Below are 27,354 nucleotides of genomic sequence, written 5' to 3'. Positions count from 1 at the left end.
GTTTATATAGCTTTTTTAACGAATATGTTGGCTTTGAATGTTTTTGGGAATCGCGTGAGTGTCGAATAAAAGAACAGATCGAATTGGATTAAGATAGAAATGTAATTTTATTGTTGATATTAAGAATCGTGCCAAACATTAAAAAAGGAAACTATTTGTACAATCACAAGAACAAACGTGCGCAAACAATGCTCATCGGTTATATTATAATCTACGTCTCAAGAGTAAAATGTAAAAATGTAACGTCCACGATTCGCAGCTAATCGTATACTTGTGATCGATTTGTCAAAATCATGCTCTTCGCATATACTAAACTATTTACAGTCACGTGTACAGAAGTAAAATACACTTATGTGAATAATCATATAACCGAAAAATCTGAAATTTCAATTTTCACATGGATTGTACTGTATCAGTTATAACAAGGTAGCAAAGTACCTCAATATCCGGAAAACAATCATACTCCGTATACAGCATCGGTTAATCCACATTCTAAAAAAATTTAGAACGCTTGTTAGGAGGAATCGCGAAATTCATCGTAAAGGACGAAAACCGATCCTTGGCAGTATCATCACACACGTCTCGGTCCCCCGGAAGAGACAAGACAACAACATTAATTCTCGCACACACGCTTACGGGCTAAGAATAAATATTAAAGACGCAAGTACAGCTTCATCGTATCAGCTTATTTGGCGACGTCTTCGAGGGTCTCCTTGATGTGGTCGACTACTCGCGAGACGAACTCCTTGAGCAGGCCCTCCATGCGTTTGGCTATGATTACGACGTCCTCGTGATCGGCCTCGGTGTGATCCTCGTAATCGGCGACGCACATGTTCGTTATCAAACTGAAGGCGACGACCTTCATGTCGCAGTGTCGGGCTGTGATGACCTCGTGCACCGTTGACATGCCTGTAATCACGGGCAATTATCGTTTAGAAAATCGTTTCGTATTAGTTGTTATTCTTCTACAAGTGTATGGCTATACTAACCGACAGCGTCGACGCCGAGAACCTTGAGAAGCTTCATCTCGGCGACGGTCTCGTAGTTGGGTCCACCGAGACACGTGTAGACACCCTTGTGGACGATGTTCTGGATTCCCATCTCCTCGACGACCTTGTCGCAGATGGTCAGGAGCTGCTTGTCGTAGGCCCTGTTCATCGGTGGGAATCGGGGACCGAATCTGCAACGAAACAGACGCGTCGTGTGAGAAAATGCTGTAATCGATTTGTTACACAACGTGATCGCCAAGAAAATGCCTACCTGTCATCGTTCGGTCCTTGAAGAGGATTGTTACCGGCGAATCCCATCATGTTTACGTGATCCTTCATCAGCATGATGTCGCCGACACTGAACTTGTCGTTCAGACCTCCAGCGGCGTTCGTCACTATCAGGTGCGACGCTCCTACGAGCTTCATTACCCTCACCGGCATCGAACACTAAACATTTTAATATAATGATGAGTAAAAAGTGATCGTAAAACGAAAAGAGAAAAACTGTAAGAGGATCTGCTAACGAACCTTCCAGAGAGGATATCCCTCGTAGTAGTGGAACCTGCCCTGCATGCACATGACCGGCACACCCTGGAGGTAACCAAAGACCATCTGACCGGCATGTCCCTTGACGGTCGACGTGGGGAAGTGAGGAATCTCCTCGTAGGGGAAGCATTGCTTCTGGGTCAGGGTTTCGGTGATCGGACCTGTTGGAAAGATGTAACGTACCGTTAGAATAACTCTAAAAATAATTTTAAAAAAAATCTATTTTCGACTGTCGGATTATCCTTACCTAAACCGGATCCACAGATGATACCGATCCTCGGGCGGATAGAGGTGCGATCGAGTAAGTACTGCGCGCTCTCCTGGAGGGCTTCGAAGCTGAATCTGCAAAAAAAAAAACAACGAAGAAAACGTCAATAGTTTTTCCACACTAACACGTCTATTCATTAACTTGTGTACTATTTTGTAACAGAGTCTCTTATCGCCAAGTGCCTCGTTGACAGCTGGGGGCAAGCGCAGTTATAATCGCATGACATGTTGGGAAACTATCACAGCTCTCGACAAATAACAATATTTCATCGACGATTAAGCCTTATCACGTTGTCGCTTATTATTCGGCTTATTAAACGTACGCTCGAATAACATCATAAAAAAGATGCTAATCTATAAAATTTAAAAAAAAAGTACACAAATTATAGTCGCAGGTGTGACATAATAGGCTGATGCTTTAATTCGGTAACACAATAATGACGATCACACATATCCGTCAATTTAAATCAATCATCTCATCGTTACACTATACACGCACACATGTGCGTGCTAACGAAGAGCGCTGTATACGGCTATACGTTTAAAGGGCACTTAGAGCTTGTTTCGCTATACGACGAGCGCGATAAAAAACGAGTCAAGCTAAAAAAAAAGCTCGTTTACATCGTATAAGCTATAGCACTGCACACGTATATCGGAGCCTTTGATTCGGACAGGCTGATGCATCCCCGGAGCTCGGCCGATGCTCTCCATTAACCTAATTAGCTAAACGTGATGAACTCTGGCTAGTTGACCGGAGCTGAGTTTCGAAAGGAGCAGCGGAGAGGAAAAGTCGAAAACGAAAAATTTTCGGAGCTCGCAGATAAGATATATCGAGATTTATGTATTTCAAAAGGATTCGGTTATATTATCTTCGAAATGTATATTAGAAGATAAAAACCGCGTCGATTAACGGTCATCGAGTGGAAAACTTATAAAGTGATAAGTCCTCGATATATAATTTATTTAGCAACAGTGTACAGAGATAAGACATGCTCGACTGATCCCGATGCATGAATATATATATATATATACACACGTCTAGCGGCTGTCGAACAATTACAAGTTGCGTAAACGACACAGCTCGACGGAATAACAAAGGCGCTTCGGACGAACAATGTTTTCACGGCGTCATGCAAAGTTAAGCTCTGATATAACGCGAATCGCACGCACTAAGACCGTCGATGCAATCCGTCGCGAGATCCGGTGCAACATATTCGGCAAATCGTCGTCGTTGCATATAAGAGAAAAGAACGCACGTGCGAAGCAGGATTAATTCATTAAACTCAATGGTCCTCGGACTTTATCGCCTGACAGTCGTACACGCACAAAAAAAAAAAAACTTTCCGAGCAAGTACCTCTCGATCATAACAATGCACAGGATACATTCACACAGAAATTAGAGGCCTCGCAACAACCTCGAGAAATTTTTGACATAGCGCCGTAATGACAAGCTGTAGAAAATCAGCCGACTGGTTTAACGAGAAAATCTCCGACATCAGAGCAGTATATATATATATATATATATATATGCGCAGAGCTATGGTAGCCGATAAAAGCGGACTTTTAAAAGCATATAATCTCTCTGCTATTGGCATATAAAACACCACCCGCGAATAACAGCTTATCTCAAGACGGCCTGATTCAGAATGAAATTCAAGCACTTCATACACGCACTAGCGTCAGAGAGCAAGAGCGATAACGATAGCGGCTCGCGAGGATCGGATCGAATCACGTTTTCGATCCTCACTCGCGTCTTCGGGAACAAAGAGATGCAAAGAAGAAGAGAAAAAAACTCACTGCGACTGAACGGTGCCGGTGTGCTTGACGTTCGTGTGCACAAAGTCGTTCTCGCTGGGCCTCTTGAGGTGCCTGGTGTGCTCGTTCTTCTTCTCGACCATCGGCATCTTGACTGGCTTAGTATAAAGTTCGTCGCGGTAAAAGTGCAATAATACGAAGCGTATGTTCGCGTGCGTAAAATTCACTCGAGTGGGTATAGCTTGTCGCAGCGGTGCTTTCGAGCTGTGTCTTTCGCCAAGCCGCTCGAGCGGCGGCTTTATAGAGGCCCTGTTAAACGGCCGCTGGTGGGGGCAGCCCAGTAACTCCCCTGAGTCCGGCCAATGAGCCGCTCGGATTGAGGCCCGTCCGCTCGACGCCAGCGGGGGGCTGTACGCTCTGTGCTTCTTCTTCTCTCTCTATCTCTCTCTCTCTCTCTCTCTCTCTCTCTCTCTCTCTCTCTCTCTCTCTCTCGGCTGGGGAGAGATAAGGGGGGCAAGAGCGCGTTAATGATAAGCCATTATGTGTATGCGCCGGAGGGCTTTTGGAAAAAAGCTCCGGAGATAGAACGCGCTCGCGCCGATAATTTACCGCGAAGGAGAAAAAAGAGCGCACGAGAGAGTGAGAGAGGAGAATTATTGACATTCCTGCGCGTGCGAAACTGGCCTCTGTGCCGGTATATATTTCTTGCGCGCGAGAAGCGTAATTTCGAGTCAATTACCCTCGAGAAGCTTCGAGTTCTTCGAGGATCTCGAGTTGTTGCATCGTCGCCGGATTATAACAACCGATGCAGTTACCTAATCTGTCTCTCGCTTGTATAATCTGTTTACCGCGATTGATTTTGCTAATCGCGTGCGCAGCTTTGAAAACGCCAGTGCGTGAGAGAGAATATTAAGTTGGCCTTTAGGGGGGAAAAAAAATATAAGGCGCGACGACGAGGAGTCTATTTTGAAACCAACGTATACCGGCTGATGTGCTTTTATCATTTCAATAAATAGAGTATAAAGCAATACGACGATTGCAGCCGATGTGTTTTCATGTTGGGTAAGCGCCGACGAGGGGTTGCCTCATTCTCGTTAGGATCGACTACTGTTTTCTTCGCTTTGGAATTGTTTTCACTCCGAGATGCTCTCGTCGCGCTCGAGAGATAAAACACAGCGAAAATCAAAGTTGTCGTACACACGCGTGACCCGATGCGCGCGTTATCTTCTCCTTTTTTTTCTTTTTTTTTTAATTGCGAACTGTTATCGATAAGAGCAACTGTATAATAGGCCGATCGATACACCCTAATCCAGCGCCAATTTATTAAGCACACTTCGATTGCAACGAGTGTTCAACCGTATTATAAATTATTACAAAGAAGAGTCTAATAAACGCCGTTGATTAAAGAGACGAATAAAATTCTCGATAGAGATGCCTTTTTTTCATCGCTGCATGCACGGGCGAGAATAACGCGATAAAAGTAATACGCGTGATGTATTTAATGTAGGAAAGTTTCACTCCGCCTAAGAAAATATTCCTCGGTTTATGATACATTTTCTCCGTTCGACGATAAGAAACGTCGCCGGTCCAACGGATCGTCTCACGAGAGGTTCGTACCCCCAAATTTTCACTCGAGAAAATTCCGGACGCTGCGCTGCGTCTCTATACACGATTGGTTAAGTGAGAGCAGACTCGAGGGCTTGTTCCGCCTTATCCGATAAGCATTGCAAAGCGGAACCGATGACAAAATTCCCGTCGCTCCTTTTATCGCGTATTCGTGTATGTGTGTGTACATATATTATATAGATGACGGATTTTTCGGGATTCACGCGAGCCATTATTTTTCCGTTTTCTCTGACGCCTTCGGCCCCAGCAAATAGCGTAGCGTCTTCGAGTGGAAATTTCCCAAGATCGAGAAAGCTTCGTTTATAGCGTCGTAGAGCAGGGGTGTATAAATCCAGGAATGCAGAATTTCTGACCTGCGCTTTGTTGGCCGAAATTTTTCGCTGCGACCCTAATTAATGGATGGAATTTTCCGAATTCGAGAAGCTTCGGTATGCCTCATCTTCCGGAATGAAGATACGCCGAAAACATTCCCGACCGTGTGCGCATTTCATTGTTTACGAATTATAATTTGTAAATATAATAGCTTTACTTCGTTCGCTGCTTCGTCATATTTATGCGCAAATATCCGCTGACGAAAAAATTGTTATCTGGACAGCTGACCGCGATGAAAAAGGAATAGGAAAAACATTCGTATAATGTTTCATGCAATGCGCTAAAAGGTCTGGGTAATAAATAAATTCAACCGAATTACGCTTTTTTTTTGCGCGCGCGCGCGATTGCCCTACCTATAAGTAGTTTTTTTAAGCGTTCGCCATGTCCATTCTAAATTGGTAACGGACACGTGTCTTCTGTGCGTAAACACACGATCAGAGTACGTGTATATAGAGTATACTTTGTTTGGTTTTTTACGAGTATATACTCCACTTCAGAGCTACACTCGTGTCTTCTCGTGTAATGATAAACAATAACAGGTTAACATTTGAAAAACTACACGATCCTGTGTCTGATAGCAGTACATAGTCCGATCGTATCTCCGTGGGCGGATTAATGTAAGATAATTCCGTCTAGCTATACTGGTGGCACTTATTGCCACGATTACAGCTATACGTTATATGCTATGTATATAGGTGAGGCGAACAGATAAATAATAATGCTTCCCTCACATTTACCTAACCTTCAAACCCAGTAACGCCCGAATGAAGATGACGTTTTAAAAAGGTACAGCTTAAATAGACAACAATACAGATGAACATAATCTTCAGCTTACTTCTCGAAGCATCCTTTGCACAGACAGGTGATGTTAAGTATCCGCTCGAGCGTGAAGCTGCTGTGGTTGCAGTTGTCACCCATTATGGTGTAGAGTAGTATTACAGCTGAAAAAATCGATGAAGTATAGCGCACAGCCCGAGATACGCGAGTTCGCGAAATGACAGCTGCCGAAAAAGCCAAGAACGTACGATTCACACACATCCACCTGTCACTTTAACAGACAACGAACTGCTAGCGAGAGCTATAGTACAAGTTATTTTACGGAAACAAAACGTCAGTTGAGGTTAGACGACATTGACCCAGAAAGAGAGAAATGCCGCGGCTGCACTGGCTAACGGGGTATACACTTATCCGTCATGCGCACCATGGGCTGTTCGCTAGCGTCACGTTGGTACGGCGATGCTTTGGATATGCGCGTTGAAGTATATAATACTGGAAAATGTAGTGGTCCGATGTATTCGGAAAGGAAAGAACAAGGAACTAATAGAATTTACACTTCCGGCCATAGCGTAAATAGAAAGCAACGTACAATTTTGCCTAACGGTTTTAACCGACCGGCTATACAGCTGCCTTTAACAGCACAATCTATTCCAGCTACCCTGATATAATAAGCAGCTCGCGTTACATCATGGTCGTGAATTCCGAAGCTCTAGCATAAACATAAATCAAACTGAAAATCCACTTCCGCAATTGGCGCGCGCGCGAGCTCTTTTCTCGACTGTAATATGCTAATCGCGTCCTATATCCGCGCTAGATTATTATAGATAGACACAAAGGACATTTCGATAGGTCATTAACGGGACTCGCAATATAAAACGCTTGCACTTTTCATCTAGCTATTCAGACATTCGGAGCTTTGACTCTTTTGAAAGTCGTACGTATACCATCGCGCAGTGATAACTTCGAATTTTTCGTCATTCATTCGCGCAAGCTGCTCTTCGATAGAGTATAGGATACGCGCGCGATTTTATATTTGCCGAAAAGTTTTCAGGTACGTCGAGTATATTCCCGCTTCTTATCTCTCCTTTATTAATTCGAAGCTCGCGGTCGCGCGAAAGGGCAATTAAAATTTCGTCCTCTCGCGGCTTGTCGTCGCTCTCGCGCGCGCGCGGCTTATAAAAGCCATAAATAAAAGGCGCTATCGGTTTTGTCGAGGGAATAATTCGAGGCGCGAGTTTCAGATCCTATGAATATTCATGACATAAACGTGATCGTGAGCGATGTGTAAAGATAAAAGAAGCTACTATGAGCGAAAATCCGAAGCGCTGCAGCCGAGTGACAAGTTTGCTCGTTTTGTATATATATATATAGATGCGCTCTGTGTACTGAGGGTATAAGAGGAAGGACGAGTTGTAGCGATGTGCTTTACTTATTGTTATTTTATAGCTGATTCTCTGAGAAGCATTTTAAGTTATCGATTAATTCCTATAATACGTTCATCCTGTATGTAGCACATTTTCTACGATCGAGTCACGTGACGTCGAGACAGATCGGCGCGAGTCTTATAGGTAATATCGTCTTTGGAATTTTTTAAGTATGGATCGAACACAACAAATATACAGCTGTATACACCCTGATTATAGCACGATCGAAGAGGCGATTCGTCTGTTTTTGCTCTCCAAAACGATTTTTATCAACACTTTGAAAGGCGCGATAATTCATGGGCATCCAGTAAGTTCGTGCTTGGAAAAATACAAGTTGTACAGAGAGCAAAAAAACAAAAACAAAAAAATGGAATTGGAATATAGCGAGTTTCGTATAGGACACTCGACGATATAGTTTATAGTCGAGGGGTGCGGTCCATCTATAAGCTATAGTACCGCGTCTCTGACATTCGTTGATTTACATCGCGTGTGTGACATTTTTTTTCTTCCAAGTATGGCGATAAAAAACGTGTCTCATGAAATCCTGATGATTTTGTTTTTGTTGATTTGCTAATTACGCCTGATCTGCATAGAACGCGTCAGCAATGGCCGTATATGGATTTGGTTAATTAAATTTAGAAATGACGAGATCGAACGCAGTAATTAATAATTGCGAATACAAGTTTCATTCGATATGCATGTGTTCGTTCGATCCGACTACGTCAATATCGTTTTCGTAGATTATAATAAATCAGTTTAAATTAACTCGAAAGCTTTGTGTCAATTAATTCAAGGGACATGTTCGTGCAAGACAATGAATAAATTATCACACCTGAGATTCGTGCTTCACGTGCGAGCTTGATGTTAAACCACGGAGAGTATGTATATATATATATATATATATATATATATATATATATATATATATATATATATATATATATATGTACCAGCTGCTTATGCAAGATTTTCGTTATGTCATTAATTCGCCGTGTCGATAAGGTTTAAAGAACGCGAATTTCCGATTCCGATACACTTGGGAATTGGATTGAAAAAGAAAAAAAAACTGATTTAAAGCGACGAATCTTTTTTAACGCAGATTTTGAAGCACTATTCGAATTCGATTTAAAAAAGAAGCTGATTCGAGCGAATAGTTGTTAATAGGGAATGATGAAATCTACAGAATTTTCAGTGACATCAATTACGATAGTCAATTGTACTAATGAAAGTTGCATCACACAGTATAATATAGCAGTCATCGACGCGGGAGATAAATCCGTATATATATATAGCGAATGACAAATCAAGCAACGCGCAACCGCTTAAATCGTCGTACTTGCGAAATTGGCTTATCTATTTTCTTGAGCTTTCTCGATTGTCAGAGTTACTCATTGCGGATCTGAGATACCGAACGGAAACGGAGAGATATGGAAATTCCAATTCTATGCACAATTATCGCTAATTTCTCATGATTAATTGTATTGCGACACATGTGCATTATAATCTGAATTCGGATGATGCTGTTATTTTCTATTTGTACAACGTATAAGGTATTAAGACTAGACTAAAAATAAAGAGGGATTTGATTGGGAATATCAAAATATTTGTGACGATCGTAACTCGCGTCAGTCACATATATATATATGTGATAATGAGATTCAATAACACATCTTCTCTGCGTTAGTGGACAAAATAAGATGCTATATGGCCCGCTGTAAGAGAAAAACATTCTAATCGTCGCAGTCATCGGAAATTCGGGTTTTTTTGCGAGGTTTATTATTTTTTTTTTTTTTGCGAATTCAAAGATGTTTTGGTCGAATTCGAATTTTAAACGGATTTTTGTTATATTTACATTTTAAAAATCTTAGAACTCCGGTGCCTGAATTTAAAACCATACGATCAATATGAGAGACTGATTAAATCATCGGAGATTTTTTCCTGTCATAAATTTCGATTTTGCTCAGCTGTCCATTATACCTAAACGTGGCAAAAGTAAAACTACTTATATTTGATGGTAAAAAAGCTAGCCGAGATCAAAACTTGCAGATATCAACAAACTAAAAAATGTACACTAAAATAAGGCCAACACATTGTTGAATTTCGTAAGGTAATTGAAATTTCCCGCGAAAGCAAGAAACGTGCCATCTTTCCGAAGATCACAGAACCTACAATCATGACTTCATGCGTACATGCGCATCATTCTCTGAATTATCGATCCCAATTCGCCAGCTGCGTCGGTATAGCAGTTTTACGTTGTATACATATGCATATTATGACAGAGACAGACTCTAGTGTGTATATCAAGCAGCCTCTCAAAAACACGCATCCTATATTTTGCTAATTTGTTTTCATTCAGTGTTTCCCTTATAAATTCGTTCGAAAGCACTGAAAATGTGTCAAGCTGAGAAGATTGATCAAAGACGACAAACTGGTATTATGGGAAACTAATACTCCGGACATCAATCGCAACAGTCGTGGAATCTTATTAAGCGAATTCGCTTAATTACATCGACGATCCAATACACAGGATATGAACTAATTGCAAATGAGAATGTGTATGAAAGTTGCTAAATTCAGCTCTAAAAAGATCAAATCTTGAGGCAACTACAGGATCAATTTCTGTATGCATTGCTAAAAATAATCTCAAGGCATACACTTGGATATACACACTGTTTGTTGTATATTGTTGAAAGACAGAACGTTCTCAGTTGACTAGTCGACATGGCAACTCTTGAGGATAAAATCTTGGGTGAGAAGTCGCAGTACTACTGCAGCAGTTCAAGCGAAGATGAAGGCAACGATTCCGCCAGCTCTGACAATGAAGGCGAGGCTTCCAACGCTTATGACATGCCAGCCAAACAGCCATCCATGGATTTTTCTGAGTGGGATGGGACTTCCAGTAACACCGGACCCAAAGGAGTCATTAGGGTTTGTACTTTTCTGTTTCAATATCTCTTCATTGTTCACATGCACGAATAATGATTTATCATCGCTTATTTATTTGACATTTAGGACTGGCAGCGTTTCAAGCAAATAGAAAATGAAAAGAGAGCTGAACAAGAGAAGGAGAGAATAGAACTGATGAAAAAATTGACTCTCACCTGTCGTAGCACTTTGGACGACGAGAGAGAAAAGATGCTTGAAACAGATCCTGAATTTGCTGAGCTTATGGCTGATGAATTTCTTCTTGCGTATCAAAAGCAGAGAATGCGAGAGATGATAGCTAAAGCTGAGAAGCTCAGATTTGGTTCGGTTATCAATTTAGAAGAAGCTGAACAATATTTGAAAGCCATTGACGAGGAGGATAAATCAGTCACCATCATTATTCACATATATCAAAAAGATGTTCCTGGTTGTACAGCCATGAATGGCTGTCTGATAACGCTAGCTCAAGAGTATCCATTTGTGAAATTCTGTAGAATATTAGGTACTTTGAACATCTCCAAATTAAAATCTCACCAAATTGAGTGTTTGAATAATGCCTAATTGAAATTTTTGTTCTAGCATCGGCTGTTGGCGTTAGTAAACACTTCAAGAAGGAAGGTGTACCTGCCTTATTGGTTTACAAGGGTGGACAGATCATTGGTAATTTTGTTCACATTACCAATACCTTAGGTGATGACTTTTATGCCTCGGATGTGGAATCATTTCTAATAGAGCACGGCCTACTTCGCGATAAAAATTGCGTACCTTCAATCATACAGAGTAATGAAGATGATGACTCAGATAGCGACTAACTGATCTCAATGAAAACATGAAAATGTAGAAGACTGCATTATAATATGATAGCATTTAAAAACATCAACATAGCCAATTCAATGAATACTGCGGTCTTTTTAAGAACATCATATACTTAATAATTGACAAAATCGAGATCTTCATAAATGTTTGCATATTTACCATAAAACGTAATCCTTAAAAATGTAATTGATTTTCAGTTGCTGAATTATTTTAATGTTCCAATACTGTAAAATTGTTCAACTGACGTACTTCTTTTTTCAGCAACACAATTTTTTACAAGTATTAAATACAATATTATTTAACTCTGACGCGTGCGCTATATATAATAATGATAATAAAATGAAATGTATTACTTTGAACACATAAATAAATGATTTTATCAACAAAAAAAAACGTAATTATTCTATAGGTTTTTATCACCCATCCAACATCGATCGTGCCGCCGCCGAGGCCCTCGCGCACCCTACCAGTCATACCGCTTATAAAAATATAAGTATAATTATTAAAGAAAATTGCTTTGAAAATATGGATTCGCTGCTCTGTACGGGTTTAGGACACTTAGATCTTATAGGTGTGTGTATATACACGGAGAAAAAAAAACGTTGAGGCTACTCAAAACTTCAGTAGAATCTACTTGACGACTTGACGAAAGAAAATCCTGCGTGGTAGACATCTGAGCACTTAATTTGTTATTAACAAATTATTTGTTAATTTTCAGTAAAATTATGTTATTTCAATCCAGAAAACATTTTTTAAGATTCTTTACATGATTCTAAATCAAAAATGTTATAAGATTTTCTGAAAAAGGCTTTGTTTTTGAGTAACAATTGATCAAGTTTGATAAAATTGAGAGAAAAATAGCAATTTTGACCGGATTTTAGTACTCTTTTACTCGAATACAAAGCCTTTTTCAGAAAATCTTATAAGAACATTTTCGATTTAGATTCATATAAAGAATTTAAAAAACTGTTTTTGGGTTGAAATACTTGAAATAAAACATAATTTTGTTAAATATTAACAATTAATTTGTTAATAACAAATTACCTGACTACTTTTGGGCATTCCACCCTAGAAATTTGTATTCAGGAGGCAAAAATACATAGAAAAAACCTTGGTGATCTACTGGCTATTCAAGTCCGACGAAAAGTGCTCAGCGCCTAGACTAACACTCATCGAATGCGCAGAAGGGCCCAAACTCGTCTAGCCCCGCCTACCGCCATTGCTGCGCCTCCCCCACTTTTCCCGCTCGGAAATTTTGTGCTGTGCGAGTCTATTCTCGGACATTTTTTACTCAAGTAGAGCCTACTGAAGTCGCTTCGATAGATTAAACATTTTTTTCTCCGTGTATATATATATATATATATATATATATATATATATATATACACACTCTACCCGATGACGTCATTCAGCCATGGGTGCGCTGGGTGCAGCTGGAGAGAGAGGATATGTAATTTTAACACGTGTTCTTATGGAAGTTGTCAAAGAAATTCTAGTGGCGGCTGCAGCTCGAACTATTTTTTTCCCATAAGATTTACTATTTAGCGTGGATTTTGGCAGATTTCGGGGGAGCTGCCGTATGCGCCCCCAGCCAATATACAAGCGCGTTGGCTCTCGCTTGGCTAATTCGGCTTCGGGTGCATATTTGCGCGTCGAGGACGCAAACCCATAAACCGCTAGCCAAGCCGATGCGACGATGCCACTCGCAGGTATAAGAAAAGCCTCGGGAAAACCCGACGCCATTTGGAGGGGATGCATTGTCCCACAGATCGGCCCTCCGATCGACCTTCGAGGCTTCGACAGTCTGCGACGACGAGTCGATCGCGGTAGTGCATCAGTGCTTCTCTGTATACATATAGAGAAAAGTGAGAATCCGTAGTGACAAACGAGATATTATAACATGAACTCACGTTTGTGGAGCGCCATAAAGCGACGCGATGAAGGAGAGACAAGAAAACTGCTGTTACAAGGGGCTCGCGTCGATGCACGCCAAAAACACGATGGATACACTTACCTCATGCTCAGCACTTCCTGCGACGATCTCACCATCACGAAGATGCTCATCGACTTCGGCTGTCCCGTCAACGTTATCAGCCGTTACGGCAACTGCACAGCCTTGCATCTCGCAGTTGCCTATGTGAATTACGATATAGCTTTCGAGCTGATCAAAGCCGGAGCTAACGTGCACATCAAAAACCAACACGGCGGCAGCACTGCACTGCATCTCGCGGTAGTGGACCTAACTCACGTGGACTTGCTCGGGGAAGTTGTACCTAATGTTCAACTGAAAGAAAAAAATGCCTACTGCATGGATTGCATCCGCTTCGCGGATATGTCCCGCTCAAAGTCTGGAATTTGCGTGACGATCGCCTCGGACAGCAACAACTGGATTAAAAAACGCATTCTCCTCGTGAAGATGCTGCTGGATGTCGGGGCCGACGTCAACGCCAAGGACAACAACAACTGCACGGCGATTCACTCCGCCGTTTATACCGGCGATCTTCAGTTAATGAAGATTCTCATCGAGGCCGGGGCCGATGTAAACAACCAGAACCGCATCGGTGCGACCCCTTTGCACGAGGCTATCTTGTGCCGCAACGCGGAAATGGTTAATCTGCTGTTGAACAGTAGCGCCAACGTCTCCGCCAAAACCGTGCTCGGCAACACGCCCCTGCATTGGGCCTCGATGCTCAACGTCGACGCGGCCATTTTGACCAACCTGATGAAGTTCCAAAGTTCTTGTATCGACGACCTGAACGCCGACGGCCTGTCGGCCTTCGATGTCCTCTTGCAGAACGGCGATCCGATGTCAGTGAAGCTCTTCGTCGAGAAGTACGATGCGAACTTGATGCACGTCGATAACAACGGAGTCACGGCGCTTCACCACGCGGCCTGCAATCCAGACCCCAACCTGTTGAAACTAGTGCTCGACAGCACCGCGGGAGGACTCGCGGTCGACCAAGCTTGCAACAACGGCTTGACCGCACTGCACGTCGCGAGCAAAGAACTCCTACCGCAGAACGTTCGCCTACTCATCGCCAGAGGGGCCAACGTCAACGCCAAGGATAAGCACGGTAAGACCGCCTTATTTTTAAGCGTACATGGTTCCAATACAAGCGAGAACCTAAAAAAGGTGACAGAACTGCTGCTCGAACATGGCACCGACCTGAATCAGAAGTACATCGAGAGGGAGGCCGAGAAGACCATACTGCAAGTAAGCATCCAAGGCGTCTGCTCCATCGTCACCCGCATGATCATCATGCACGCTGTCAAAGTCGAGTTCAAAACAAACCAACGGGTGTTCGACGACTATAATCTTGCGGTTATACAAGACGACGAACTCGCCATGCGGCAATACTCTGCCGCTCGGAACGAGCTGATGATCATGAGCAATTCTGTGTTCGAAGATACGTCGATAACGCATCTGGCCCTGTTGACCGGATCGGAGCGAGAAGTACTGCGTTATGCGAGAAATAAAAATCTGCTGAAAGCGTTTGAGAACAGCTACGATCGAACCACTTACCTGTATTATGGCCCGATAATGAAGAGAAGATTCGACGCAGCTGTTGCCAAACAGAAAGATATGGAAAATGTATGCATTATTTTAAGCGAACTGTTGCGATTCGCGGGTCCGGAGCATCCGGCTTTCGAAATAATTTTTCATGGCTTGAGTGATGAGGATGTTAAATTTCTTCTTGAGAATGCTTAGAATTATGTTTTGACCTTCGTGTTTTATTTATTGTATTTTCTCCTTTTTTTTTTAATTTTTTTGTAGTTTTAGAAGTTTTTATACTTACATACGTGCTTAAATCGCTCGAAGACGAACGAATAGAATGATTATCATGTGTTTTTAGAACAGCTGGACCGAAAACCCAATATTTTTATTAGAACGTTTTTAAAAGCAAGAGATTTAATATTTTTGATGGTTTACATAATACTTGTACTTTTGACAAACACGCGTGAAGAAAAACAATTTTTTTCACAAGTGTGATGTATAAAATAAATATAGCGCCGTCCACGTGCGCTTTTACGTCAAGTTACCGCACTGTTACACGATCTACTTAATAATAATCTTTGTATACGATTTAGCATTATAATAAATATGTTTATACCCTACAAAAACTAAAAATGTCTATTGCCTTTATTATCCATCCTCTAATCCTTTGAAGTGCTAAAAACACCCACCTCGTACGAATTTACACCCAACGCCACAGTTGTCGTGACTAAAATCTATGTTTACCTATGTAATTTTTACTGAGAATTTTTCGAATTTTCTGCGTTTTTTTTATTTTGCCAATCCTATTTTTATAAATTATTGGTGATTTAGTTGATGTTTTCCTTTTCTTCGCATCAATAATGTATTATAATAAACGAAAAGAATTACTACTTTGAAAATACAGTATCGAGTCGAAGTATACCTATAGAGCACAGATCTTTGCTCTATGTATTGGGAGTTTAAACTTTGTTCGCGCGCTTGAAGGTTAATAAAGATGGTGGTCAAAAAGTCTCCGAAATATACAGGGCTCTTATGGAGCTTCATTAAAAAATGTAGAAATATAAACTTTACACGATCAAAAATCTTGTCGGTGTTCTTACACACTCCGTGTGAATAGAGTGAAGCTACACCGTTATTAAAAAACATGATGGAAGGCCAGAACGTTATAAATTCTGGCATGATTAACATGTGTGGTACTCTTGCTCAGATACACAAAATAAATTTTTTTTAGTCAATTTGTAGTAAATATCGTTCCTTTGCTGAGTACTGAGTAAAAACTCAATGACAGAGTTTTTGCATTTTGGAATTACAGTCCTTGAGGAATGAATTAGTGCAGCAGACTCTTTTTTTAGTAACTTTTCTGTATTAAGTACAAAAATACATTACGCCCTACATAATAGTCAACTCTAGAAGTTGATTTCATGAGTTCACATACAATTTACAATAATTGTTATTTAAAAATTGACTAAAAATACTAAACTCCCATATACCACCAATGTAAACAGAGACTTTGTGACAGTCTCTTTGTCGACGCCATGTTTTCTAATTCCCGAAGCTGCCGCTAGTATCGCATTGCAACTTTGAACTCCCAAGTCCCAATGCTCCCAATATACATATTCTATGCAGCCTATGCAGGTATTGGCATTTTAGCAGACACCCATACTTACCTACAGGGAAGCGGCACGCGCAGACGTGCAGCGTCATATAGTAAGTTCACAAAATCCACAAGGCGCAGAAGCGCATGGTAGCATCATGCCAGTTTAGTGTATGTTTAGCCGTAGACTTGAATAGGTCGGTGCATGAAAAATGGCGGCGGCAATCGAAGGTGTTTTCAACGAGGATTTGCAAAATGCTATTCTTCAAAGCAAAGTATTGGTCGTGGGTGCCGGTGGAATCGGCTGTGAAATTCTCAAAAATCTGGTCTTGTCAGGCTTCCCAGACATCGAAATTGTAAGTTGAATAATCAGTTTTTAACTTTGACGAAAAAAGCCGCTCCAAGCTAACCTCACTTTTTTCGCGTACTTGTATTATTATCTACTATGTATGTTATGTATATACACCGTGTCAGTAGAATAAACATTTGCACTTTTCTCCATTAATCTCAGTATCTCTCTCATTAATTCTGCTTAGTTCAATTTATTATTGAAATAAATTCGAGTCGATTATTATAGTGATATTGTTTTTCTCTTGCTCATCTTTTATTTACCATGCTATTCCAGATTGATCTCGATACAATCGATGTGAGCAACTTGAATAGACAGTTCCTTTTCCAAAAGCAACATGTAGGAAAGTCAAAAGCTGCCGTAGCTCGGGAAACAGCTTTGACTTTTAATCCCGATGTGAAAATTATTCATCACCATGATAGTATTACTACGTAAGTATCCGATGCTGCCTATTTATGCTATATTCTTTAAGAAGCGAATAACTCACTGTTTTCTCCTGTTGTAGAACTGATTATGGAATCAACTTCTTCAAAAAGTTCACATTCGTCATGAATGCATTAGATAACAGAGCAGCCCGTAACCATGTCAATCGAATGTGTTTGGCAGCGGAAATACCATTGATTGAATCAGGAACTGCTGGCTATGATGGACAAGTTGAACTTATAATGAAAGGATTGACACAGTGTTACGAATGCACCCCCAAGGTAGCTCAGAAAACATTCCCGGGATGTACCATACGTAACACTCCTAGTGAACCAATCCATTGTATAGTTTGGGCAAAACATTTGTTCAAGTAAGTATTCATTATTTATAATACTTGTAATTATCTATTAAAGTCTTGAATGCATTTCATTAAAATATTAATTTATTCTCCATAGTCAACTTTTTGGTGAAGAAGATCCAGATCAAGATGTTTCACCAGACACTGCTGATCCAGAAGCAGCTGGAGGTTCGTTCCATCAATTTATGTTCTAATAAATAAATTATTGTAAACTTTTTAAAAACTTTGAGTTTTCATGAATTCTGTAGATACAGCTGGAGAAGGTGCTTTGCAAACTGAAGCCAATGACAAAGGAAATGTTGAACGGGTTTCAACAAGGACATGGGCACAGTCTAACAGCTATGATCCTGAAAAGTTGTTCACCAAGCTCTTCCATGATGATATCAAATACCTCCTTAGTATGGATAATTTGTGGAAGAAACGTAGGCCACCTGTACCACTAGACTGGAATAACTTACCAGACGGAGGTAAGCTAGCGAAATAATAAATATATACAATTTTCAGTAATTGAAAATTTTAAAGTTAATTAATACATTTTTTTGTATTAGTGGCTGGATGTAGCAGAGATGAATCAGAGACAGGATTACGAGATCAGCAACAGTGGAGCATAGCAAAATGTGGCTTGGTATTTGCTGAATCTATAAAAAATCTTAGCACCGCCTTTACTGCTTGTAGAGAAAAATCAGCCACAGATCATCTGATTTGGGATAAGGATGACCAAGCAGCAATGGATTTTGTAGCCGCTTGCGCTAACATTAGGGCACATATTTTTGGCATTCCACAAAAAACACGATTTGATATAAAATGTAAGAAGCAAATAATTAAAACTAATATAAATTTTTATGAAGTACATATTAATCTAATTACATCTTTATTACAGCAATGGCAGGCAACATTATTCCAGCGATCGCTACAACGAATGCAATAATTGCTGGTGTAGTAGTTTTACATGCTTTTCGTATACTTTTGAAAAAACTTGAAGACTGTAAATCAGTTTATCTCCGACCAAAAATGAATCACAAGAATCAACTTCTGGTACCAGAAAAGTGTATAAACGAGCCGAATCCTAAGTGTTATGTCTGTGCTAAAACGCCAACGGCAGCTCTGGCAGCCGATTTGAAAAAAATGACGGTAAAGCAGCTAGAGGATACAGTATTAAAGGCTGGTATGAACATGGTTGCTCCAGATGTAATGATTGATGGAAAAGGCATTGTTGTCATCAGCAGTGAAGAAGGAGAAACCGAGCAGAATGATGACAAAGTATTAGAAGAGGTTGGCATAGTTGATGGAGCAATTCTCAGTGTAGATGATTTTCTACAAAATTATTCGCTAAAAGTCACAGTGGTACACCGTGAAAAACCATTACCGAACAGTGATGAACCTGAATTCGTAATCACAGCTGATGCTGAAGATCTCAAACCTAAAGAAGAAGAAAACAACGTTAATGAGAAGCCATCTACCTCAAACGGACAAGTAAGTAACATTAATATCTTTACCATTCGTAGTTCAGTTGCTAAACAGACTTTATTTACACATAAAAATTTTAAAACAATATTATTACAGAGCACCAAGAATGACGTCGAAGTATCGCCACAGACGTCTGAACCTGGTTCTGCGAAAAAACGCAAAACCGAACCCATCGTTGATGGCACCCCTAGCAAAAAAAGGAAAATCGAGGTGAACAATGTGTCAGACAGCGATGATGATATCTGCATAGTTGAACACGATTCCAGTACATCTGTCACATCACAGCTACCGTCAAAGTATAAAAGTATCGCCCCCGCTCCATCCAATGATGACGACGACGACGATTGTTTTATTATTGATGGCCCTGACGATGACTTTTACGTGATTACAAATTAATGAAAAAGTCAACTAAGCACTATCGTCAGTTTATCGAACATTTTATTTTTCATTCGAACAAATAAAAAATAGGTTTTTTCATTTTGTATTGCAAAAAAGAACGAATATCGAAGATCAGTTTTAGTTTTATAAAGGTTTATTAATGTAATCGAATAATTTGTTTTCTGTTGTATATTATCATAGCATGATAAAGTAATTCATATATGTGTATTAAAAAAAAAAGAAATTTAAGTAATACCTTTATATTTGTTTTCATGGAAGAAAGCATATTTTAAATAAATGCGCGCTGTTTCATAAGATAATAACTTTTTCTAAATAAAAATTATTAAAAAAATAAAGTACATCGTTGACTTCTATGTTTAATCCCCATCTGTACATTCAAAATATTTATCAAAATCGTAATTAAACATATCAAAGTCAATTTTATATTTTTCGTACAAATTTACCACTGCCTCGTGAGTGAGATTCTTAAAGTAATTGCAAGTCTCGTCAAAATTCGTATGACCTTTCTTTGTCTGTTCCAACTTGAGCAGACTTATTTTCGTTTTGTCTAAATTCATTCGGGTGAAAAGGTAACTGATTTCATTATTTGTATAATTGTCTAATTTTAATACATAATTATAATGAACGGAGCAAAGTGCACAATGCTTATAGTACTGATTCCAATGTAGATCATCTTTATTAGAATCTTGCTGTAGAAGCCATTGAACGAATTCACCAAACGATGGCACTAATTTCAATCTGCAATCGTTTAAAAAATCCCTTTATTATTTTAATACAATACTGCTACATTCTTTTAAGTTCAGTATATCATCGCCTACCTCTTATCTTCGTAAAATGTTTTTACTAAAGAATCATCAATAGGTTCAGATTGCAATAATTTTGGTCTCGTTATACTAAATATTTTCGGAACATAAATATGTGATTCTGCTGTGTACTTTGAATTATCTTCTATTTTGTCTCTATTTTAATTAAGTGCACTTTTAATGTCTTGCTTTCTTTTTTTTTTCAAATAAAATTGGGTTAGTTGTTACCTATACGCAGAGACAAGCCTTTCGAATGGATGCCTAACTATCAAGAGTTTAAATATTTTTGGATCTTGTATTGAATTAATCAATAACTTATCCGTTGTGGGGGCCAATAGTTGAAATTCTCTAAAAAAAGTCTGTTTTATAGCTAAATAAATCCAAGAAAATTGACGAAATGGTTCGTAAATAAATGATTAAAACGATGAACGTCTTTACCTATGAATATCGTACGAGTCCATTTGACTATTCGTATTTGAAAATAATTTTATAAAGTTGGATGAGCCCGCTTTTTTGATCCAACAATATAATCCTTTATGCTCGGGACTGTACGCAAAATTGGTTTTATCAACAAAAGTAGTTAAATTATTTTCTATACAAGTTTCCGAAATTTGTTTAGTCTCTTTTTGCTAAAAATATTTAACAACATGGAAATTTTAAACATGAATCAATTAACCAGGAAAATATTTTAATAGTTACCTCTTTCTCAAAATAGAAAAATGCATTTTCCTGCACAGTAAAAGTATTCCTAGTAATACTAATTTCTTCTTCAATACCAATTTTATGTTTTTTTAAATTTATTTTAGGATTTCTCAAAACCTTTAATACGTTATCATAAATTGAACCATTGCTTCTCAATTTGGCTATTAACAAATTGATGCTTACATAAATAATGAAAAATAATGTAAAACGAATGAGTCGCGTTTTAGCCGTCATAACTCACAATCTTTTTGTTTAGTCGAGACAAGCGGAGGGTATAATATGTATATTGTATACTCAAAAGACAGTTTCGCACTGAGGATGATAGAACTTCCGCTCAGATATTGTAGGCGTGGATACGATAATTTCTTATCTTCACTTGAGCTTGCCCCCTCGTACAAAATAAAAAGAAATTATGTCCATGTAAAAAAAAATATAAAGGTAAAAATCATAAGCACTACAAAGCTTTTTAGGCTTCAGTACGCTATACCAGCCGTATTTTATTTTTCTGTAGTAGCGTGTCACAAAAGATAAAAGAGAGATTTGTCTATTGGAAATCAAAGAAGCTTCCCTCGAATAACAACATTATATAGTAGACGGCTTAATTTGTTTGCAACTTGCGTAGTATAAAAAATCGTATACAATACAACAACGTCGCTACATATAAGTATTAGGAATAAATGTTCTTACGCTCACTGTACTGACAAATTTTTTTGTTTCTCCATACGTTATGAACATACGTATGTACTAAATGCGCTGTAATCAAAAGTTTGTTTAATTTTTTTTACTGCAACTTGTATAAGTGATACCTATGAGACAAAGGAAATTTTCGAAGAAAACTACAGTGAAACAAACAATAATACCTCACGGTAAAATTCGCTTGGTCTAATATAGTATAGGTATCCAGCATATTTTGAGGATCATGAAAAAACTTACATGTGTTCGATCGTCAATGTTGACACTTAAAGGCTAAGCATACATAAAAAAAGATAATTAAATAAATCTGTTTACTATAACCTCTTGCATTTCAAACATGAAATCTACGTCGATTGATACGCAGATTAGTTAGTATATGTTCTAATATAATTACATACTTTTACGCATTTGTTGTGCATCATCAAATCCTAAAAACTTCTATACAATATACAAAAAATACTTTGCTGTTTTATCGAACCATTTTAGATCATATCAAATACACTTAAAATTCTTTAAACTGAATATTAAAAATGTTTTCTGTATAGATTTCTTTTAAAGAAGCATAAACAAATATTTAGGATAATGTATAATTAAGTTAAACCAAATAATAAGATAAACAAATTGTTTGTACATCATATCATACTGTATACTTTTATAAATAGGTGTACTTTAGAATTTGCAGCTGCTTACTAATTTGCAAAACTTTAAGATAACTTAATTGCAGCAAGATTTCTCGTAAAAAGGGAAGCATATGTATTGTTTTGTTACTTAAGAAATGAAACGGTACCGAAATGAAGTCTAGACTTTAGTATTAATTAATTTATACAATTCAAACACAAAAAATTTACACATTAAATTCGCCTAACGCACAGTGATGCGTTACTTCTGGTTTATGTTGTAACATCGCTTTTTTAATACAAATATATTTTGTACATATTGTACAGTTAAATAAATCTCTCAAAAGTTCTCAAGTTGCAAAATAATACGAGCGTGTAAAGAATAATTAACTCGTTTCTTAACAACTACATCACACACGCATATGATTCTAAATATTAACATTTACAACCAATACAAAAAATGGAAACAAACATTGCTTAATTTTACCCACTAAAGAATTGACGCGTCCATTTCGGAAAGTTCCAGCTCGCAGTATATTTCGTAAAAAAAAAATTATAAAATAAATCAAAATATATTTAGAAGCTATCGAATCCAATAAACCTAAATTGTCAGGTACACCGTCAATGAAATCGTTGCAAATTGCTAAAAAAAAACATCTGATTGAAATTTTAATTAGGATGACTCATTTGAGGCTTAATTTATTTTTAACATGCAATTTCAAGCTTAGATAAATAAAAATGTTTACTGATGAAAAATAAAGTATAAAAAAAAACAAAGTTTACTTGGAACCAGCCAAAATTGACACTTTTCGAGCTTGGCTCATAATTCTTAATAAATGGAGCGTTAATCTAAAGAAAGAATAATTGAATTCTTGCGTGAAACTTAACACTCGTAAAAAGAGTAAGAGTTTGTCTCTACAATAAATGTGTAAAAAAAGAGCGATAATGTTTGTATGGTCAGGCGTCTATCTGCGTTCCCGATAGCGATGATGATGATCACGCGAGGATCTGTGATCGCCGTGGCGGCTATGCCGACTACTCGTTGTGCGCCAAAGGAACTCATCAACGCTGCGTTCATAACTGCGCTTCTCAAGGCTACCTGCAGCCACAGCCGCTGCTGCCGCGGCTGCACCATAATCTGGTGGCAAAGGTAAACCCTCGTAATAGCGAGGCGGTGGGGGTGGAGGAGGTGGTGGCAACGTATCATAAGGTAGCGAGGCTACGTAAGGAGGTAGAGGTGGTAGTTGATGTTGCATTGTGCGCATATAATCGGCAACGTAAGCCTCGGCAGCTGCTGCAACGCCCAAAGCAGACGGACCGTACCCTCTGTGAAAAAGATTAAAGTTTGTTAATATAAGTTATTTCCGTTGAATTGAAAGTAATTACTCTAGTGGCAGTATATTACTTTGGATATTCTCCTCGATTAAACCAGCTGGAATATCGATGATGATCTCGCGCATTTCTATGATGATCTGCTAAGTGTCCACCCCTTGCTAGAGAAGCTAATCGAGATCTTGACGTGAGGAAAAGTCTTCGTCCTCTTCCTCGCGTTCGAATAAATCTAGATGTTATCACAGTCCTGTTTTCGCGGTGATTCCTAGTTACTGGTTTCACTACGTATTTAGCAGCCTCTTTTGATTTACGTAAAATGGGAGTCATTTCTATACCTAGATAGACGGATTTATAATTTTTATCAGAAAATCTATTGATGTATACAATTTCTCTTTACATTTAACATTTGGAGCAGCGACAAGTTACCTTCGTCTTCTGGAAACAGCCTACATAACTCTTCAGCAACTCGAGGTTCTATCTCCTGTCCATCGCGACCAATTTTCACTTGTTTTCCATCATTCCAAGGATTGTATAGATGCAGTGTGGATGTAAATGGTAATTCTTTCCTACAAATCCAATCAACTTTGAAAACTCCTCCTAAAGCTTTAGCAGATAGTCCAGGAGGTAATACCTAAAATTTTCATTCAAATAAAGATAAATAATAAATATGTTATATTTCTAATAACATGCAAGAATTTTTTATATTTATACCCAAGAAATAGAAGTTCCATCTCTTCTAGATTCTGTACTAAGTCTCGCAAATCCTGCAAATTTTCCAGATTCCTTTACTGAAAATATAAGTAATACATTTCTTGATCCTCTGTAAGCTTGGTTAAGATTTGCTTCATTTTGTGGAAGAGTACTCCATACTCCTTTAGCTTTTGATAAAGTTACATTTTCTGCATTGTTAGATTTAATGATGAAAAATCTATAACATAAATGATTTATGAATAATTAGATTATATAGTTAAAAACTAAAATATGATCTAAATTATTTTGTAACTACCTTGCATCTCTGAATAGGTAATTTAATTTTGTAGCATAGTCATAACTTTTTGCTGTAGATGCAGCATTTGTGCCTCCCTTAGATTTGGAGCTTTCTTTCGATTTAGCTCTTTTGGCTTCTGGACTGGAAGATGAATCTCTTGATTGCCTTCTCTTGCCTCTGCTTTTGTGATTCCTTTTAGTGTCTTCCTTGGAAGACTTGGAAGAAACCGATGTTATAGTTGGTTGACTTGAATCATCATCGTCGTCATCATCGTCATCATCTTCTGAATCCGAGCTGCTGGATGAAACTTCACTTCGTGTGTCATAAGTTTCATCTGCTCCGATTTTCAACTCATCACCTATGTCGTTTTCACCACAACTCAAGTTGAGGTTGTCAGTGTCAGCAGTAGTGTTATCCATGACTCTTAATTTTATAAATTCTCTTGAGATGAAATCAAATTTGTCAACCTGGATATGTATCCTTGGGCAGACCAATTATACTGCAATGAGGCTCTACCGTGAAATACTTTCTGAAATGCAAGAATAAAAGAAAATATCTTAAATATACTTTGATGACAACATGGTGAAATTAAATTTAGAGCAACATGGTGGTAAAGGCAACTACATATAAAAACTTTCAAATTCACAATTAGTATCAAGTAATTTCCCAATTTTCTAATAGCAGAAGGTTGATAAAAGTTCCAAATGCTTGACAGTCCGTTCTTAAGCATTCAGATAAAAAAAAACATTTTCAGGAGACTAAATTATTCTGGTTTTCTTAAGCTAAAATTGAAAAATCAAATTATTTATTCAAGGAACCACCATGTAGTGTAATGAAATAAAGATGATTCAATCGTGCTAGTTGAATAAAAAATAAAAAATAATAAATGTAAAAAAGTAGTTTTGAATGATTAATTAAATAAGCAAACATGACACAAACAAAAAGGTAAAAAACCTGACCTCAACTGGACACAACAACTGTGAGACTCTTTGACACATTTGCTGTCAAAAAAAGTTTTGTTTGTTATGAACAAAAGTTGATCATTATCCATGTTTTTCAGTATATCCTAGGAATGTTCTTAAGCAAGAGTTCTTAACAAAAAATCCTATGTACTTGTCTATTACATTGATATTATATAATAAATTGATGAAAACGATAGAAAATAAGTTTTTCTTTTACAGCTTCTAAAGTTATTGAACAATCAGACACAGTATAAGTATTCCGCAGTTTTTGCTTGGAACTAGTTTTAGTTGGAGTAGGTTTGAGTAGTAAAAGTGTCCTATTTTTTGTCTCCTAGTAAACCTCTGCAAGTTCTAGGAATTTGCTGAGAGGAGTGAAGAACCCAGGGAGGTAATAAAAACAATATAACACATATATTAAGTCCACTATAGAGAAAATTAGAATATATGTCCTATGAACTGTAAAAAGACCAGCACTTTGAACTTTGGTTTCAATGATTACAAGCTATACGATTTGGCCATGTTTGATACAATGGAATGGGTGTAAATTGAGAATGCACAAGAGAGAGAGCTAACACCGCGTACGTATTATAAGAGTTCGTGCAATCACGAATGCATAGCAGCTCTATCGAAGTAAGCAAGTCCTTTGGCATTTCTTAAAATCTCACTGATCTCTCTTTCTCTCATCTCTATATCTAGATCTCACTATCTATATGTGCATACATGTATATATGTATACATGTACCCTTGTGCACATATAATGCGCTCTGGCTTGGAGCGGAGGAATTTTTCGAAGAAAAGCACCCCAAAAAACAGCCGCACACACTTACGTGCTACAGCATAGAGTCTCCGTGCATCGATATTATCATAACTATTCGCGCGTCTCATAAAATTTTGTACACACTACTGTCGTCGCACTTCACAACAAAAGATCATCGGCGGCGGCGGCGGCGGCTGCTGCGGGTGGAGGCGATTCTGCTGATGAAGCTGCTCCGGTCCTCTCGATTTATAACTCCAAGCCGGTGGCGGCGGCGCGGCTGCGTCAAAAAACTTTCCACTCCGGAGCTGGAGCCTCCGAGATACGAGGGCTGCTGCTGGCTTGCCAAATAGCTGCTGCCGGTCAACGAAGCTTAGCGATGGCTTGGCTTCAAGTTAGGCCGGATTGTGGACAGTGGCGAGAACTGAGCAAGAGCCACCTTGACGATGGTTGATGCGGACGATGCTCAGTGCCTGCAGAGGTAGAGCTCCTGCCAATTCTGCTTCCAGGACTGCGCTCGTAGTGTCCATGGACTCTGCTCTGCGGACTGCGAATCGTCTGCGATGTATACTATCTATGCCCTATGGTGTTCGACACTAGATCAGTCTACCTCCTACACGTTATATATAGGCTGAACTGCAGGCTACTCTTCATTGCGTTATATGCGTTCGCGGCTCGTAGCGACGACTCGCGTCTTCGCTGTACTATATATATATATATATATATATGCGACTGCTGATGCACTCGCGATCTCTTTCCTGATCCGGCCGCTAAACAAAGCGAGCGACTGCGGCGACACCACGCGGCACGCAGTTACAGAAGGCGAGCCTGCGCAGTGCGCACTCGAGGATAAAGGATTGTACCTGCAATGGCGCGATCTACGAACCTGGCAACCTGCGTTTATTAGGGACCTTGTACTT

At 38.9% G+C, this 27,354-nt stretch overlaps 6 protein-coding genes across 9 annotated transcripts; 3 read left to right on the top strand and 3 right to left on the bottom strand.

Moving 5' to 3' along the window:
* Nucleotides 1–83: 83 nt before the first annotated feature.
* On the bottom strand, nucleotides 84–6,690 carry LOC100121298 (purine nucleoside phosphorylase). 2 transcript variants are annotated; one of them, XM_031933692.2, is made up of 6 exons: nucleotides 6,391–6,690; nucleotides 1,783–1,877; nucleotides 1,518–1,696; nucleotides 1,261–1,436; nucleotides 990–1,180; nucleotides 84–909 (listed from the first exon to the last, which is right to left on the bottom strand). In XM_031933692.2, exons 1-6 carry the CDS (start codon nucleotides 6,591–6,593, stop codon nucleotides 686–688), a joined length of 1,068 nt encoding a protein of 355 aa, XP_031789552.2. In that variant the 5' UTR covers nucleotides 6,594–6,690; the 3' UTR covers nucleotides 84–685. The 2 variants fall into 2 exon arrangements, with proteins under 2 accessions (XP_031789552.2, XP_001604902.1); XM_001604852.6 differs by lacking the exon at nucleotides 6,391–6,690 and adding an exon at nucleotides 3,600–4,061.
* Nucleotides 6,691–9,928: 3,238 nt separating this feature from the next.
* Nucleotides 9,929–11,890, top strand: LOC100113840 (phosducin-like protein). The gene is made up of 3 exons (XM_008217015.4): nucleotides 9,929–10,684; nucleotides 10,769–11,183; nucleotides 11,261–11,890. Exons 1-3 carry the CDS (start codon nucleotides 10,478–10,480, stop codon nucleotides 11,491–11,493), a joined length of 855 nt encoding a protein of 284 aa, XP_008215237.1. The 5' UTR covers nucleotides 9,929–10,477; the 3' UTR covers nucleotides 11,494–11,890.
* A 1,507-nt stretch (nucleotides 11,891–13,397) lies between these two features.
* On the top strand, nucleotides 13,398–15,206 carry LOC103317869 (putative ankyrin repeat protein RF_0381). The gene has a single exon (XM_008217814.1). It carries the CDS (start codon nucleotides 13,398–13,400, stop codon nucleotides 15,204–15,206), a length of 1,809 nt encoding a protein of 602 aa, XP_008216036.1.
* A 1,457-nt stretch (nucleotides 15,207–16,663) lies between these two features.
* Nucleotides 16,664–19,918, top strand: LOC100121274 (SUMO-activating enzyme subunit 2). The gene is made up of 8 exons (XM_031921336.2): nucleotides 16,664–16,943; nucleotides 17,213–17,367; nucleotides 17,442–17,729; nucleotides 17,815–17,885; nucleotides 17,966–18,184; nucleotides 18,266–18,523; nucleotides 18,598–19,190; nucleotides 19,281–19,918. The coding sequence occupies exons 1-8, from the start codon at nucleotides 16,800–16,802 to the stop codon at nucleotides 19,578–19,580; spliced, it is 2,028 nt and encodes a 675-aa protein (XP_031777196.1). The 5' UTR covers nucleotides 16,664–16,799; the 3' UTR covers nucleotides 19,581–19,918.
* On the bottom strand, nucleotides 19,669–21,548 carry LOC100677852 (carbohydrate sulfotransferase 11). The gene is made up of 5 exons (XM_031921338.2): nucleotides 21,086–21,548; nucleotides 20,825–21,015; nucleotides 20,615–20,734; nucleotides 20,402–20,542; nucleotides 19,669–20,321 (listed from the first exon to the last, which is right to left on the bottom strand). Exons 1-5 carry the CDS (start codon nucleotides 21,320–21,322, stop codon nucleotides 19,940–19,942), a joined length of 1,071 nt encoding a protein of 356 aa, XP_031777198.1. The 5' UTR covers nucleotides 21,323–21,548; the 3' UTR covers nucleotides 19,669–19,939.
* A 3-nt stretch (nucleotides 21,549–21,551) lies between these two features.
* Nucleotides 21,552–27,218, bottom strand: LOC100121259 (YTH domain-containing protein 1). Of its 3 annotated transcripts, none has more exons than XM_001604808.6 (6): nucleotides 26,508–27,218; nucleotides 24,737–25,247; nucleotides 24,442–24,658; nucleotides 24,157–24,361; nucleotides 23,804–24,065; nucleotides 21,552–23,724 (listed from the first exon to the last, which is right to left on the bottom strand). In XM_001604808.6, the coding sequence occupies exons 2-6, from the start codon at nucleotides 25,135–25,137 to the stop codon at nucleotides 23,364–23,366; spliced, it is 1,446 nt and encodes a 481-aa protein (XP_001604858.2). In that variant the 5' UTR covers nucleotides 25,138–25,247; nucleotides 26,508–27,218; the 3' UTR covers nucleotides 21,552–23,363. The 3 variants fall into 3 exon arrangements, with proteins under 3 accessions (XP_001604858.2, XP_008215235.1, XP_008215236.1); XM_008217013.4 differs by having other exon boundaries at nucleotides 25,678–27,148; XM_008217014.4 differs by having other exon boundaries at nucleotides 26,582–27,148.
* Between the last annotated feature and the right edge of the window lie 136 nt (nucleotides 27,219–27,354).

Source organism: Nasonia vitripennis, chromosome 1, assembly GCF_009193385.2.
Source record: "Nasonia vitripennis strain AsymCx chromosome 1, Nvit_psr_1.1, whole genome shotgun sequence".
NCBI classification, from domain to species: domain Eukaryota; kingdom Metazoa; phylum Arthropoda; class Insecta; order Hymenoptera; family Pteromalidae; genus Nasonia; species Nasonia vitripennis.
Note: the sequence above shows the minus strand (reverse complement) of the source record. Positions and strands in the feature narration are given on the sequence as shown.